This window comes from Branchiostoma belcheri, unplaced genomic scaffold, assembly GCF_001625305.1.
Source record: "Branchiostoma belcheri isolate BF01 breed outbred unplaced genomic scaffold, Haploidv18h27 scaffold56, whole genome shotgun sequence".
In the NCBI taxonomy this organism is placed as follows: Eukaryota; Metazoa; Chordata; class Leptocardii; order Amphioxiformes; family Branchiostomatidae; genus Branchiostoma; species Branchiostoma belcheri.
In genome coordinates this window covers 70,305-85,051 of record NW_017804198.1, presented here as the reverse complement: position 1 = coordinate 85,051, position 14,747 = coordinate 70,305, and the positions used below count along the sequence as shown (strand labels likewise).

At 42.3% G+C, this 14,747-nt stretch overlaps 1 protein-coding gene and 1 pseudogene across 1 annotated transcript; both read left to right on the top strand.

Annotated features, from left to right (window-relative positions):
* The first annotated feature begins 5,773 nt into the window (after positions 1-5,773).
* LOC109481462 lies at positions 5,774-9,894 on the top strand (annotated as a pseudogene).
* Positions 9,895-11,981: 2,087 nt separating this feature from the next.
* Positions 11,982-14,018, top strand: LOC109481461 (short-chain collagen C4-like). Its single transcript, XM_019784047.1, has 3 exons — positions 11,982-12,029; positions 12,801-12,975; positions 13,505-14,018. Exons 1-3 carry the CDS (start codon positions 11,982-11,984, stop codon positions 13,999-14,001), a joined length of 720 nt encoding a protein of 239 aa, XP_019639606.1. The 3' UTR covers positions 14,002-14,018.
* The last annotated feature ends 729 nt before the right edge of the window (positions 14,019-14,747 follow it).

Sequence of the window (14,747 nt, the reverse complement as noted above, 5' to 3'; positions counted from 1 at the left end):
AAACATTTTTGTTAAGCAATAATTAACAGTTTCACGGGGACTCCCTTGTCCAAATGTGATAAAATCCGCACGGCATATACCTCAAGTGTTGTTGTTTTTATTACAATGCTTAAATGTGTGTGAATCACTCTCAACGCGTCGAATGCTTATTCTAGAACAATCAACGTCAATATCCAAACAACCTATTTAAACCGACCCCAAATCTCCCAGATAATCCCACATTTTTGCATTTTAGAGAACAGCATAACAAAATTAAGATTTGAGTCGGACAGTTTTCTTTATTTCAAAGTTAAAGTGTTGTTAAGGCCGAAAAATTCGCCAAAAAATGCACTTTTTCAACTTCCAATACCGATAATTCTAGAATGCCGCCATCTTTAAAAAATCCGTCCGACACAGATCGAGATTTGTGTCTTGCCTACAATTTAAAACGTTTTTGAGGTGAATTGAATTTGTTTTTGTTGCGGTTTAAATACCATGTTTGCACGCATGTCAGGCAGGGTGAGTAAGTACAGGGGTCAACATATATCCCCGTAAACAACAATTACGATCGTCAAGGTCACACACGATAACGGCAGTAGCTTCGTTACATGTTACATATCAACTATAAAACAGGGCATAAATATACTGTTCCGAAATCAGTTTCTATTTCAGAAAGGTTGATTTTTTACTGTTAAGGGGTACCCGTGTAAAAACGGGCTTGAAGCCGCGTGTTTACTGCACATGACCGCAGGTGACCCCGGATCGAACGAACGTTCGGTTCGATTGACGTCATATCGAACATGATTCTATTCGAATGACGTCATATCGAACACGATTCGGTTCGATTAAAAGGTTGGAATATTTGGGCCCAAATTTGACCATCGTGATTAACCTGTTATGACCAAAAGGGCTGAAACCTTCAAGCCAACACGAAGTAAATTGAGACTGTGAAGTATACCAATACAGATTTACTTTTATGCTGAGTAATTAACCAGTTGTTTGTCGGTATTATTAAGATCTTATGGTAACTAACCTGCGTAAGATTAAAAACAGGATGATATATATATATGTGTGTGTGTGTGTGTGTGTGTGGACAGCGTTTTATGTGTATGAATTGAACATGAAAATGTCTTTTCTAAACAACCATTCGTGACGTATACGTAGGGGCAAAGGTCAGTAGTAGGCTCATGCGCAGAGGGCCAGGTTTTAGTCATATTACACTCTGAAAAGAAAAAAAAAATGTAAAAAAAGTATTTTTAACAACGCCCCTACAATTTCAGTAAATTTAGTAAAGTTATTTTTATTCATAAACGTTACCACCGAGAAAGGGTTATGGTAGTGGCCGATGTTTGTGTGTTCGCAGCTGCAGTAACGGTGGGCAGGACGGATTTCTTTACGTTTATGTATACAATTTGCTACTGGGGTCCAGATGATGAGCATCGTTTTTTTTTTCTAAATTGTATCTATGTGTTTTGAAGAGTCAAAATAAAAATATCTTTCTTTGCACATATACCTCGCCTCATTTCTCCCTTGCTCGTAAGTTTAACCTTGATCGTCACCAAGAGAGAAAACACCGAGACGAGTCAGCTGTTGCCTCGGGGAAAGTCGTCGTAGATCCCGAGACAGGATCTTACCGAAAGCGTGACGTTATTGACATGACACTGACACGCTTGATTTATCGGTCAAAGAGGAAGATGGAAACCACGATGAACCGACCGACCCACACCACGGCCAAACCAAATACATAGTCTTTTTGATAAAGACAACAATCAATCTTGAACTCTTGTCCTGCGCAGCTGTTTTTCACATATAGTATCATCTATATAATTATCACCCTGTTTAGGTACGATCGATTTTGTGGTGTTTCTCGTGCAAAGCATCACACCGCAGCGAAACGCAACGAAGTAACTATGGCACTGCAGGCCAAAATGAAATTATTTTAAAATATTGTGTAAGGAATGCCATTAGGACAAGGGTTAAGAGGTGTACTTTGTAAATAAACCGCCATGGGGCGCTTTTAGACCGTGCACACATGACTGATATATTTTAGGACATATCAGTGGACACTTTTGGGTTCACGCGGGCACCAGATAACCGAGTACACTTGAAGTCCACACAAATAAAACATAAAAAAGGAAACTCGGCGGCCGCAGGACTAGGGTTCACGGTGGTAAAATCTGGGCTGCAAAGTTCCCACATTTCATAGAATCCGAACTGTGTTCGATCTGGGCAATTCGAATCGAACCCGCGTTCCATTTCGGGGTCACCTGCGGTCATTTACAATAAAGCGGCAAAACAAGCCCTTCTGCCCGAGTGCTTTGCAACAGATAAAAAACAACACTTTTCTATAGATACAAACAGTTTCCTGGACAGTACATGTCCGCTATTACTTTTGGTGGGTATGAATAACACAATGCACACTTTCTGGCGATATGACATGTCTGCAAAACTCGTTCAAACCTGGAAACATGGAGAGTCAAGCATACCCCATTTACGGCTCAAAATGACTGTCACAGTTGTCCCGAAAATCGTGTTTTAGGGATTTTTGAAAAATGGCCTCAATTTTGAATTTTGGGTAATTTAGTGAGAAAAATGTCAAAAAATGCAATTTTTTCACCAATATGTCGATAAAAACTAGACTTAAAATCAGAAATTAAAAAATCCCTAAAACACGATTTTTTACCTGATCCCCAGTCAGCGAAAAATATAAAAATCGAGGATCTGGTGCAATATACGTAGCCAGGTTTGAACGAAGTTTGCCTAAAAACGTGACATAACTTGTGCTCGGAAACCCGAAAATAATCGTCTTTCTGAGCGAATTTTTTAAAAATCATTGATTTAACATAAAAAGCTAACATTTACAGGATGTTAAGACGATATTTTCATTTTAATTTGACGAAATTTACCACTAAATATTATTTGTTTATTTTCAAGTGTTTTACTGGTAGTCCAAAACAGGCCAAAATAGCGTCTTGTAACCCGATACTTTTTAGAACACGCCTAGCAATGGGAAAGAATGCCGTAGTGACAGACCGCCGTGGTTGAACAGCACAAAATGTTGATTCTTTTCCTGAACTTGCCAAAAAATTGATAATGTTTTTAGTACGTATCTCCGTACGCGAATCCAGCGTTCATCTTCCTTTCCCTTTCCCTTGCCCTTGCCCCGCCATCTTGGTGTAAAATTGTTCCCGGCCGTTTGTTCGGAAACGTCGCGGCTAAAAAACAACAAAAAAATTGTCTACTACAGTCCCAAACAAGCTACTAGGAGTCCCCAAATCACACCATTCGTTCCCGATGATCTCCAACGGCTATCCACTGCTTAGAAACCATTCTCCTGGCACTTTAAATTTACCCATTATCGACCTTGACCTTCGCCTTTCATGTCACTACCCAAACAGTAAATACCATTCAAACCAGCTCCCGTTTTCTCAAGTTATTTTGTCCACAAACAAAAACCCAAAAATACACAACACTTTACAGCAATGCAGATACTTAATGGGATAACCATTTTAACCTTCAAATTTGTTTCTGCAACCGCTGCACACCTACCAAATATCACTACGATCCATTCACTGATATAGGCTGCATTAACACAATCGATAAATGCACAAAAAGCCCACTGCAATTACGAAAAATCAGGTGGTCCATTTTTAAACTTCAAGTACATTTTCACAACTGCTACCCACACACCAAAAATTAAAAAAATGCGCCGACAAATAATAGAGTTACATCGTCGACCTACATATATATGATACGGAGCCACACAACGGCCAAACCGAATACATATTTATATACTCTTCTTGAAGAACACAATAACTCATGTTTCATGGAGGTATGGGATCTCCGAATTCTTGTTCAGCTTTTGCGAGTCCACACACCGATCATGGCTCGGAAGGTCTTGTTTACAAAATTTAAGGTGGATCCATTCGATGGGAGGCGTACCTGAACACCAGATTTACGATCCGTTAAGAACCGAGGGCTCCAGACGCCAATCCCATGTCAGAGGTGACACTTTGACATTTCAATACTCTGACTCACAATAAGCTGAAGTGAAAGGACAAGTTTTACTTCATTCCACACACAACTGATTCTGTGGCGGATCAGTGCTGAAATATCGCTAAGATTGCTGTCCGATTTGTGCCTCACAGGTAAGAATATGTTCTCAGTGTACACATTTCAAATCTCTGAGGAACTTTCACCAGGCTTTGTAGCTACACAGGAGAGTAGACGATATTTAGTGGGGAGAGGGATGGTGCACTGGGGGAGGGCCATTTTGAAATTTTTGGGCCTGGGGGGAGGGCCATTGAAAAAATGGCTAAAGCGCTCCGGGGAGGGCCATCGAAAAAGAAAATGGCTCGGGGAGGGTCATCAAAATGAAAGCTTGTGTGAAAATCTAGTGCAAAGTTCGAGCGAGTTTGTAAAATACACTTCCTTTGCAGGTGTTCAGGCGCGGGGAGTGGTATTTTCTGTTCAACCGTCGCCCACAACGACAGTCGCACCACAGCGAATTGTTGTCATTTTATTAAAAGCTGCCCAAATTTTGCCAATTTTCAAGAGACGTATTAAATCCATACCTAAGTAATTGCTTCTCAAATGTAGACCAACAAAGGTTCATTGGGTAAGAAATAAACCTTTAAATGAGGATTAAACAGAACGTAGATATGATGGACCGAACTGGGTACCCATTCTTGTTGCAACCATCAAAGCCTCATAATTCATCAGAAACACTGGTCGTTTCAGAAAAGGAGATTCTTGTGAATATGGCAGCGCTCCCCCCACTCTTTTGAAATCAAATTTTCTCCTGTAACCTGTATAAAATCCATAAAATAGATCTAGAGTTGGCCTAGCCCCACGTTTCGTACAGCTTAAAAGCTTGATCATTTATGGTAACATCGTCGCGTCAATAATATATATGAGGGGGGATGCGACAATATCTGAACAAAGAGTGTTGAGTACTATGCCAGGGGCAAAACGATTAGAACACAAAGGAAGGCCAAATGTCAGATCCACTTTCCTCCAGGTGGCCCTGACAAAGGTTTCTTTCTTTCCCTAGGTAAAATCAGAACACTTCAAGGCGCCCTTAACTCAAATGTTGCTAAATGATTTCATTAATTGAATTGTTGATGAGATAATCGCCAAGTAACTTAACATATATTATCACAGAACGTCATGAGGCGTCGAGTTGTTTCCCAGTTAAAGGTCGCAGTACACAGTATTAATGGGCGAACCCCGTAGTCAAAAGAAGTAAGGGCACAAAGTAGGTCGGCATGTACTTGAGACAGGCGCAGAGATTCTTGTGTGTACGGCACGACGCGGGTACTGTGGTACAGGTTTGAGGCTGTTAAAGTTGAATTCTGATCTTTGCTCGGTTAGTGTAGATTTGCGCCTTGATACTGTCACAGCCTAGTGTTGTGCGATTGCTGCAATGACCTTCCGCATAGCGCTTTTAAAAGATTGCATCACGAGTGAACTAGCCGACAAACTTTAGCCCATTTTTACATATTTTGTACATTATACCTTGAACTCAAACATATTCAAGTTCTGTACCTAACGTTTACGCCCTACTATATTTTTCACCGTGTCGAAGTAGGTCACTTCGAAGTAGGTCACTTTGGGATTCTTAACTATAGAAATCCCCATAGGCCGGATACTGTGTACTGCTACCTTAACCACAATTGTCAGAAAGAACTGGGGATTTTTTTAGATACGCACCGGTGGAAGAGTTTATTTGCTGAATTGTTCATTGAATTCGCAGCTAAACTGAAGTTTCACCTTGTCTTTAACCGCAGATACCATGTCAGCGGGTCTAACGTACGTGGTGACAGGAGGCTGCGGGTTTCTCGGCTCCCATATTGTTGACTTGCTGGTGCAGAGAGGGAAGAACATCTCCGAGATCCGCGTGGTCGATACGGAACCTCGCGGTTACAGCAAGTCTCAGAACAGTGGTAGGAAACCTGTTCACAAGTCTGGTGTTTAAATAGTGTTTTGCTGTAGCGTCTTTTACAGGCTCTGCGACTGTATTTTCTTTGTTTTGGAGGGGGAGGGGATTATGATATAATTTGGGAGGTGGTGATATTTGATGGCTTAGGGGGGCAGAATTTTGCATGTTGCTTCTTGTACTAGCGAACCCGAGAACTTTTTTTAATAAGTTAACAAAGAAGTAACATGAATTGGGAACCATCCAGTTACAAATCAATACCTAATTTGACCATCTCAAGAACCAGAGACCTTGAGTGATAAAGCGAATTTAAGCAAATTTCGAAGGGCAAAGGTCACCATTTCCCGCAGGCGCAGAAGGCCCAGTTTGAGTATCCAATGCCATTGGTGAGTGCATCCAAACCAACTGAAAACAGCAGTTTTCTTTATATTTGTGGTGATATTTTTTCAGCTGAAGAGTTTTTCTCTTTCTATTTTGTTGAAAAAATGGTTATAGTCTTGTTTTGGTTGCCTGGTATAACTCTAATAAGAGTGATGACATGTTGTTTAGTTTTGGTGGTGTACAAGTTGGGTCAGGGAGCATTCCCTCAGTGTTTCCATCTACCGTACGTATTTGTGATGATTGAAAAATGAGATTTTTTTACTAAATTGGCAATTTGGAGGTTGGACTACGCTGCCAATGTGAGTTTACAATAGTTGAACACTCATTTGAGAAGTAGGTTATCTTTGACAGCTCAGTTCTTTGATTAGGGTATAGAATTTTCTTCTTACACAACCAGTAAGGTTCTCACCTGCTTACGTTTCGATGTCTATCAGACACCTTCCTCAGAGCTTCTGACTGGAGTTCTGCAACTCGCCGCTATCTATCAGTTCTTTGATGTATACCACATATAGACTATTCCATTGGGGGCTGGAAATATGTCCTGTTTACATATATAAAGGCAAAGTGCATGTATCGAAACCGCCCTCTAGCAATTTCATGGAGGACTGCACTGGCATTGGATGCGCTGAAGTGTTCCTGCAGAGAAGCGTTTGTAAATACATCAACAGCTCTTAGAGTTGCCGTTCCGTACACTAACTCACGACACAATACAACAGCACACATTATCAAAATTGGTTTTAAACCAAGATATATCTATGTATATTGTGTTCACTAAGAAATATGTCGCTAACAAAGTGAATTAACTGATGACCTGTAGGGGTAAACCTCAGTCTGGTCCGTGGTGACGTAACAAATATGGCGCAGATGACAGGTGTGCGCAGGCGCAGACGTGGTCATCCACACAGTGTCACTAAATGACCTCTTCGGATTGGTCAACGACGTGACCTTGTGGGACGTCAATGTCAAAGGTGTGTTGTCAAGGTCATCGTAGTTACGTCACTCAACTCTAGCAATTGTACAAGAGAATCTGTTCAGAGTTCGGAAATGTAAAATAGTGTATCCTAGATATGTTTATACAGTATATACATGTACGTCGATGAAGGTTAGACATCCAGGTAATACGTATACGATACGCCAAAAAAGCAGTTACTCAAGCAACCGGATATGATTTTGAAAACGTCAGACGTTTCAGCTAGTATCCACTAGCTTTCGTCAGTGACAGTATATGTTTATGCATGTATAATTTCGGCCTCCTGAAATAACGGATTATGGGTCAGGGCGATTCTTTACAGAACCCACGTCGCAATTCCATCCCGATATTCAAACACCGTTAACACTGATCACGATAAACTCAAGACAAACATCAGCATGGAGTCCAGGCTTGTTAGCTCGCCAAGAGCGGCTACCGTGCCAACAAGGATCACGGGGAGCTAAAGTCCTTGGGAAAGGCACTTAGACGACTTTCCTCACTTAACTCAAGTGAGAATGAGTATTGTGACCTGTACTGTATTTGTCCTCTGCGTTGGTGGCGGCATAAAATGAGTCTAGTCATGAAATTCTGGAATATGAAAAGAGACTAAAGCCTGGACTCCAGACTGTTATAATATAAATGGCACCCAAAGGGATTTCAGGGCAGTAGAACTACATTTTTAGAGTCAATTTTGAGTGGCCACCTTCTTGGTGTAGTAAGTTCAATCAAAACTATCTGATGCTTGTTTCGTAAAGTAGGCTTGTAGCTCTAGCTACATATTGGTGGAACACATAAATAAAGAAACTCCTTACGTACAGTATTTTATTTTTGGGGGGTATTTCAAAACACTTTAAGTGTGAAATGATAACGAAAATGTGCTAAGGAATGGTGACAAATGTCAATATCAAACAAAGTTCAAAATGCAGAATATTTTAATGCTCTTAAATTGCCTTGTAGGATAACTTTGATATCACTAAAAACTTGAAGCATATTCCCTTGTTCTAAACATCAGGAACAGAGACTCTGCTCCAATGCTAGCGCTGCCTGAATGAAGACGTTACCAGCTTCGTCTACACTAGCAGTCGGTTAGCTGTGGGGCCAAACCGGCGGGGCGACCCTGTGGAGGATGGGGACGAGAGCACGCCGTACGACAGCTCGTCCCCAGTGCTGTTTTACGGCCGGACGAAGGCGGCTGCGGAATCGGCTGTTCTGAGGTCGAACGGGCGGCGGACAAATGGCGGGAAAACTCTGCACACCTGTACCTTAAGGCCGGGAGGTACGTCAGAACCACAAGTGCCAAATCTACGCTCTCCGATGGCTTTTAAGAAAGGAAAAGAAAGAAAGAACGAAAAGGAAAGAAGAAAGGAAGAAAGAAGAAGAAGGAAGGAATAAAGGAAGAATGGGGATTACTAAAGAGTTAATGCCCCGCCCCAAGGTGTATATGGTTAGATGATCCCTGGTCAGGTGCGATAGCCGCCGAATAAACCACCAAGTGAGCGTAGCAAACGAAGTGGTTTATGAGGTGGTTATCGCACCTGACCAGGGATTATATCACCATATACACCGAGGATAAGGTGGGGCAACAACGTTATTATCATATAGCTTATCCAACTGACGCATTTTTTACACAAACTCCTTTATAAACAAATTTCTCAATTGCCAAAAATCTATCACATTCTAAATTACGTAAAAAAGATGGCATGGACAGAAAACAGATCATCTTTGCAGTAATCTGCGGTGACCACTTGATATTCGAACAGTGGGTGTCAAAAATTATTTTCAGTCTTTTTCTGTTAAAATTTAACTTATATCTTTTCAATTTTGTTATATTCTTCAAATAAATTATTCAAAATAAACTACAATAAGTTTATAATAGATAGATACTAAAAGTGTAATTGGCCTGTTTATTCTAATAACCGACCACTTTTTAGGTTACGGCCTGAAAACCAATGGGGAATGGAGCCTTTTGATTGGTGGACGCCTTCTGGCTATATGTTAAATACAGTTTATCCTGAAGACGACCATATAAATAATAACGAGCCCTTTTTAAATTTTCAAAGCTCTGTTTGTTGCAGGCCTATATGGTGATGGTGAATGGAGTGCGTATAAGATGTGGCGGGACTTCGGCGTGGATCCGTTCGCCGGGCCCCTCAAACACCTCAGTCATCCCAAGGTCAAGAGCGAATGTTTGTACGCCGGGAACGTCGCCTGGGCTCACCTCCTGGCCGCTCAGACGCTGGTGACGTCACCAAGCACCGCAGGCGGGGAGGCGTTCTTCATAACCGACGACACGCCGGTACAGAACGAGGTTACGAGGTACAACGAGCTATGCGCCCCTATCGGAATTCGTTGGGACGACAGCTTAGTTCTTCCTCTCTGGGTCCTATACTTCATCGCTTATGTTCTCGCTTTCCTGCGTTTTCTCTTGAAACCGTTTTACAACTTCGTTCCCCCTATAACTCCGGCTTTGCTGACACTCCTGAACACGACCTTCTACTTCAACTGTAAGAAAGCCAGGCGTCTTCTCGGCTACAAGCCGCTCTTTACCTGGGAGGAATCAAAGCAGAAAATGCGAGAAGGACTGCAGGAATGGAAAACTAGGAAGTTCTCGCATGGCCGTGTTTAGTAGACTTCTAGTGGGGGAGCGTTTGTTTCTTCGAGCGGCTAGAGTGGCGGTTCCTTTCGGTGGGAGGGCCTTGTTTGCGGTAGCGCTGCATCCACGGAGATTCGTAATAACTCCCATTGCCGCGCATTTTTAGAGATCCCTTTAGTCCGTGTAAAAATCGTGTATCATCCCCCCCTCCCCCCCAAAAAAGGAACGCCACCGCTCCAAAAAATCTGCAAAGTAAAATACATAAGTAATTTAGTAACCTCTACCAGGCTTTTGGAGGCGGTAACCTGTTCTCTTTGCGAGGGCTTGGTCTATTTGGCCAATTTCTACTCTTTCCAGCCATTTTCTGAAGCCTGATATGGACTAAGCATATCTATAATCGAAATAATAAGTTGCTAGGTGGGGTGGGGGGCTCAGGTGCACTTCAGCTTTTGTCTATCTGGTTGTATTTACATACATATTTCTATCGTTAAATGGCGCTGACAAAATAAGTTGAAAAACTTGAGTTGAGCGTCACTATACCTTGTTGTTATTTTAAATAAAAGGCTAGATGTACAGGCCATGTTTAGGTAGTTCTGTGGACGACGTACTACAGAGAAACAAATCTTGATTATACCAAGCAACTATATCTCACAACATTGGAACGTCTACATGATGTGTATGGGATAAAATACACTATTCTCTTCACAGAGATAAAATGCTAAGATCACAAATGTTATAAACCAACTTGTCCATTAAAAACTGACAGAAAAGTAAATGAAAATATAGACAGTTGAATGAAAATGTCAAATGATACCAAACAAAGACCGTAAAATACATACTAATATCGGATGTGTGCATACAATATAGTCACTTGAAGTTTGTTCCAAATATGATGACTGTGGAAATAAGCTTGTACGGCCTTCTAAACGTGAATTTTTGGAGACTCTAGCAAGCTTCCCAATTGCCTACTATGTATGTAAATTAACCCTCAAATAAATCCCATGAAACATTTTGGCACAGACCAGTAAGCTTCACCGAATTATTTCTAAGAGCCCCCCCCCCCAAATGAGTGTTGGCTTTGCATCTGGACACTCAGTTGAAGTTGACCACCTGTTGGATTGCGCCATTTCTGTATTCCATTCTTCAAAACTAGGTTTGTGGCATATCGGTGTCAGGAAAATGTCTTCGGAGAAACTTGCCATGGACCGAGGTGAGTTATCACAGAAAAAAATATTCTCTACGCCAAATTTTCTTCACCGTTCCACCACCCGACAGAATAGTAACTTCTTTTATAAGAATGTTTTACCTTTTCTGATACTTGATCAGTGTTCTAGCGAGCGCCGTCTTTCCGAATGAATTTTGAAGGAAACAGAGTTACAGAGGATCAAGATTTGAAATCTTTCCAGGCTAGCATGCCCCTAGGATTGTGATGTTGCGTCAAACAAAATTGAGATGAAAGAAATTTTAGATAGCTAGAGCGCTGTACTGGTTGCACATTGTTGAAAATGAGGAACTTCATTATGTTTTCCTTTATTTCTATTCAGGTTTGGAGGGTGGGTACAAGTGTCCGGGCGGGCGGCGGACAGGACTGGTGCTCCTGGCGGGAGGCTGTCTGGGCGCGGTGCTGGTGTACGCCGTCCTCGTGCCGCTGGTCTACGTCACCATGTCAGACCTGCAGCGGGAGGTAACACTGCTCAGCAACCTTGTGATAAGGATCCGACTGGATATTATTTCAAATTGACTGTTCTGTGATCACGAAAGACAAGACCTGTTTAAAGAGGCCAACCCATACTTTATTCTAATTTCTCCACGTTGGGAGAAAAAAAGAAAATTGTTTTAACATCCCTATCATTTAGCGTCAAAATGTAGACTATAGAGTAGTCACTTTTAAAGTAATCTACATAATCAAATGAACCTTAAGCACTTCACTTGCAATTACCAGTATATAGCCTCCTGTTAGAAGTAAAACTTATTAGACAAAAAAGGAATAAAAAGCAGTACTTTTACGATAATTACAAGGACCAGAACAAGATCCCTGACTCTGAACCCAGGCCAAGCTCTCAACAACAACATAAAAACCATCATTGCAACCGTGAGAAAGTGGAAACAATATTGTTCCCATGTGTATTTGGGGTGGGAAGTTCTGTATTGTCTACTTAACCAGTGCTGTAGCAAGCCTGATTTTTCCCCGCCATCTCAGTTTTCTTTGACGTAACACCATGTCAAACTAAGAAGGCGCGGCAATCCTAGACTTTTGGGTAAGGCCATGTTGATTTGATTATATGGATGACATCCACGCGCGCATGAATTTTCGGCCGTTTCCAACAAAAAAAGTTTTCAACCAGACTGTAAATCGTGCAAAACAGTTGCTAAATAAGCAAAAATATACCATACGTTGAAAGGAAAACATTTAGAAACGATACCAATGTCGTAGAATGCCAAAATCAAAGGAAAAAAGACAAAAAAATGTAAAGAAATGAATTCGAAGAGTAGATTATTCGCCATAACATATTCTGTGCAATTTGTTCAACCTTCATGACCACGTAGATTTCATAGTGAAAGCAACTTTTTTTTTGCAAAACTTTTTTTTTATTCGCACGCGCGCATCAGTTTTGGGGTTCCCAGTGGATGTCATCCATATAATCAAATCAACATGGCCTAATCAGGAGACATTCTCCCCCTGGGAAATCTTGAAATCTAGACCCTATGTCTGAAACACTATTTTCTGCATAATGAGGGGCAAATTTTACTGGTAGACTAAAATCTTCGTTTAAAACATCACTTTCTATATTTTTACATTTTTTTTAAACTAAAAGATGACGGGTTGGACAAAATTTCTGTCATGAGCAGCAAAAGTCCGTCAAATGACTGAAGACAAACACTGACTAGAACACTGCTACTTCAGTCGTTCATACCAATGTCTTTACATCATATAACAGATTACCCGTTCTGCGCAGACCGCCTTAGCTGGTACAGAGGACCGGCAGAACGGCATTTCTGCGGGCGGGGCACCTCGAGAGCGGAGAGCGGCCGACGCGACGCCGCCAAACCATGTCGTGTACGTGCGGTGGGGGAGGGAGGACTGTGGCGAAAACGCAAAGAATGTCTACTCCGGTAGGTCAAACAGAAGACCCAAGTTATTACCTCCATGAAAAATGGAGGTATTGTTTTTGGCGCGTCTGTCTGTGTGTGTGTGTGTGTGTGTGTCTGTCTGTCTGTGCGTTTGTGTTTCCGCACATTTGTAGTCAGCATAACTTCAAAACGCCTTTATGGATTGTGATGATATTTGGTATGCTGATAAGTATTAGAAAGATGAAGGTCAAGGTCAAATATGGGTCTCCTGGTGGATGACCTTGGTACTGCAGCAGAACTTACGGTTTTTGTATCTTTTGCCCTGAACATGCTATGGTGGAAAAAGTAGAAATCGTCAAAATTGAGAGATAGCATGCCAGGAGAGTTTGTCCGTTGAGAGAACAATTCGCCGCAATCCAAATTGTTCTCTCAACGGACAAACTCCCTTGGCATGCTTATTTCTCTATTTGGCCGATTTCTACTCTTTCCCGCCGCCTCCCCAAGCCTGGTAGAGGCTACAATATCGCCAGAGCACTAGAAAAGTAAAGTATTCCTGCCATGCCACTGACAGGTGCTGTGGGCGGTGGATTGTACAGCCAGTCGGGAGGGGGAAGTGACTACCAGTGCCTCCCCCTGGAAGATGTGGAGTGGAACAACCCAGTGGCTGGTAATCAGCACGGAAGCTACATGTACGGGGCAGAGTACCATGTGAGTGCTGAGTACTTCTCCACTGACAACATGAGGCACATCACCAACCCTCATAACTACGACGTCCCCTGCTCGGTGTGTCTCGTGTCCGGTCGGTCTGCACACGTCATGATCCCCGCCCGCCTGTCCTGTCCTCGGGGGTGGAGTAAGGAGTACAGCGGCTACCTCATGTCGGGAGCCTTCAACGACGCGAGCAACAAGAACTTCATCTGTGTGGACGGAGCTCCAGAGCTCAGGCAAGGTTCATCTGCCGACCTAAACGGAGCCCTGCTGTTGCTGGTGGAGGCGCAGTGTGGCTCTCTTCCCTGTGGACCCTACATCAGCGGCTACGAGCTCACCTGTGTGGTCTGCACCTTGTAAACTGATATTTGCTGAACTAGACGACTACTAGCCTCCTTTGTAGGTTAAGTTACGGGTGTGGTCAGTGCTTTTCATAGGTGTGTGTGGGTGGGGGGGGGGCACTGATTTTCTTGGGAAGGTGGTCACAGAGATGCATGCAATGATTGAAGTGCTATTAGAAAATTTTACCCATCATAGTGCAATCAAAAGTGCACATCAGCGCCCCTCTCCCCACCACTCAACGTCAACCACACCACAAGCGCCTGCAGAGGAGGATAGGCGAGAACTTCACTGTTTTTTTTTATAAAGTGTGACACTGCATGGTTTGTGTGTTATGTTATAGTGATTATGCTTAAAATCTGTAATAAAACGGATGGATCAACTGGCTCATTCTCACTATTCAAATGTACGGAATTCCGGGATTGACGGAGGTTGCTGTAATATTTTAGATTTTTGGCGGTACTTTTTTTTTCGGGTTTTTTGCTGTCACTTCTGCTCGGCGAACTTGTCATTACCGTTACCAAATAATTCGCCAAATTTCTCTTTTCTGCATCCGGCGCCACCGTGAATATACAGGGATACAGATCCGTGTCCGTACACACCGGGTCCTACCAGGCCCTGGGGTCCTACATTTTCCTCAGACCGCCAACTTTTACTACCATGAACATACGTATATTGCAGTGTTGCAAGTTCTTCTGCTAGACTGTAGTGAACCGTAGTCGCACATTGGACTTCAGCGGAGCTTCATCAAAAATCTCCTTGGTTTT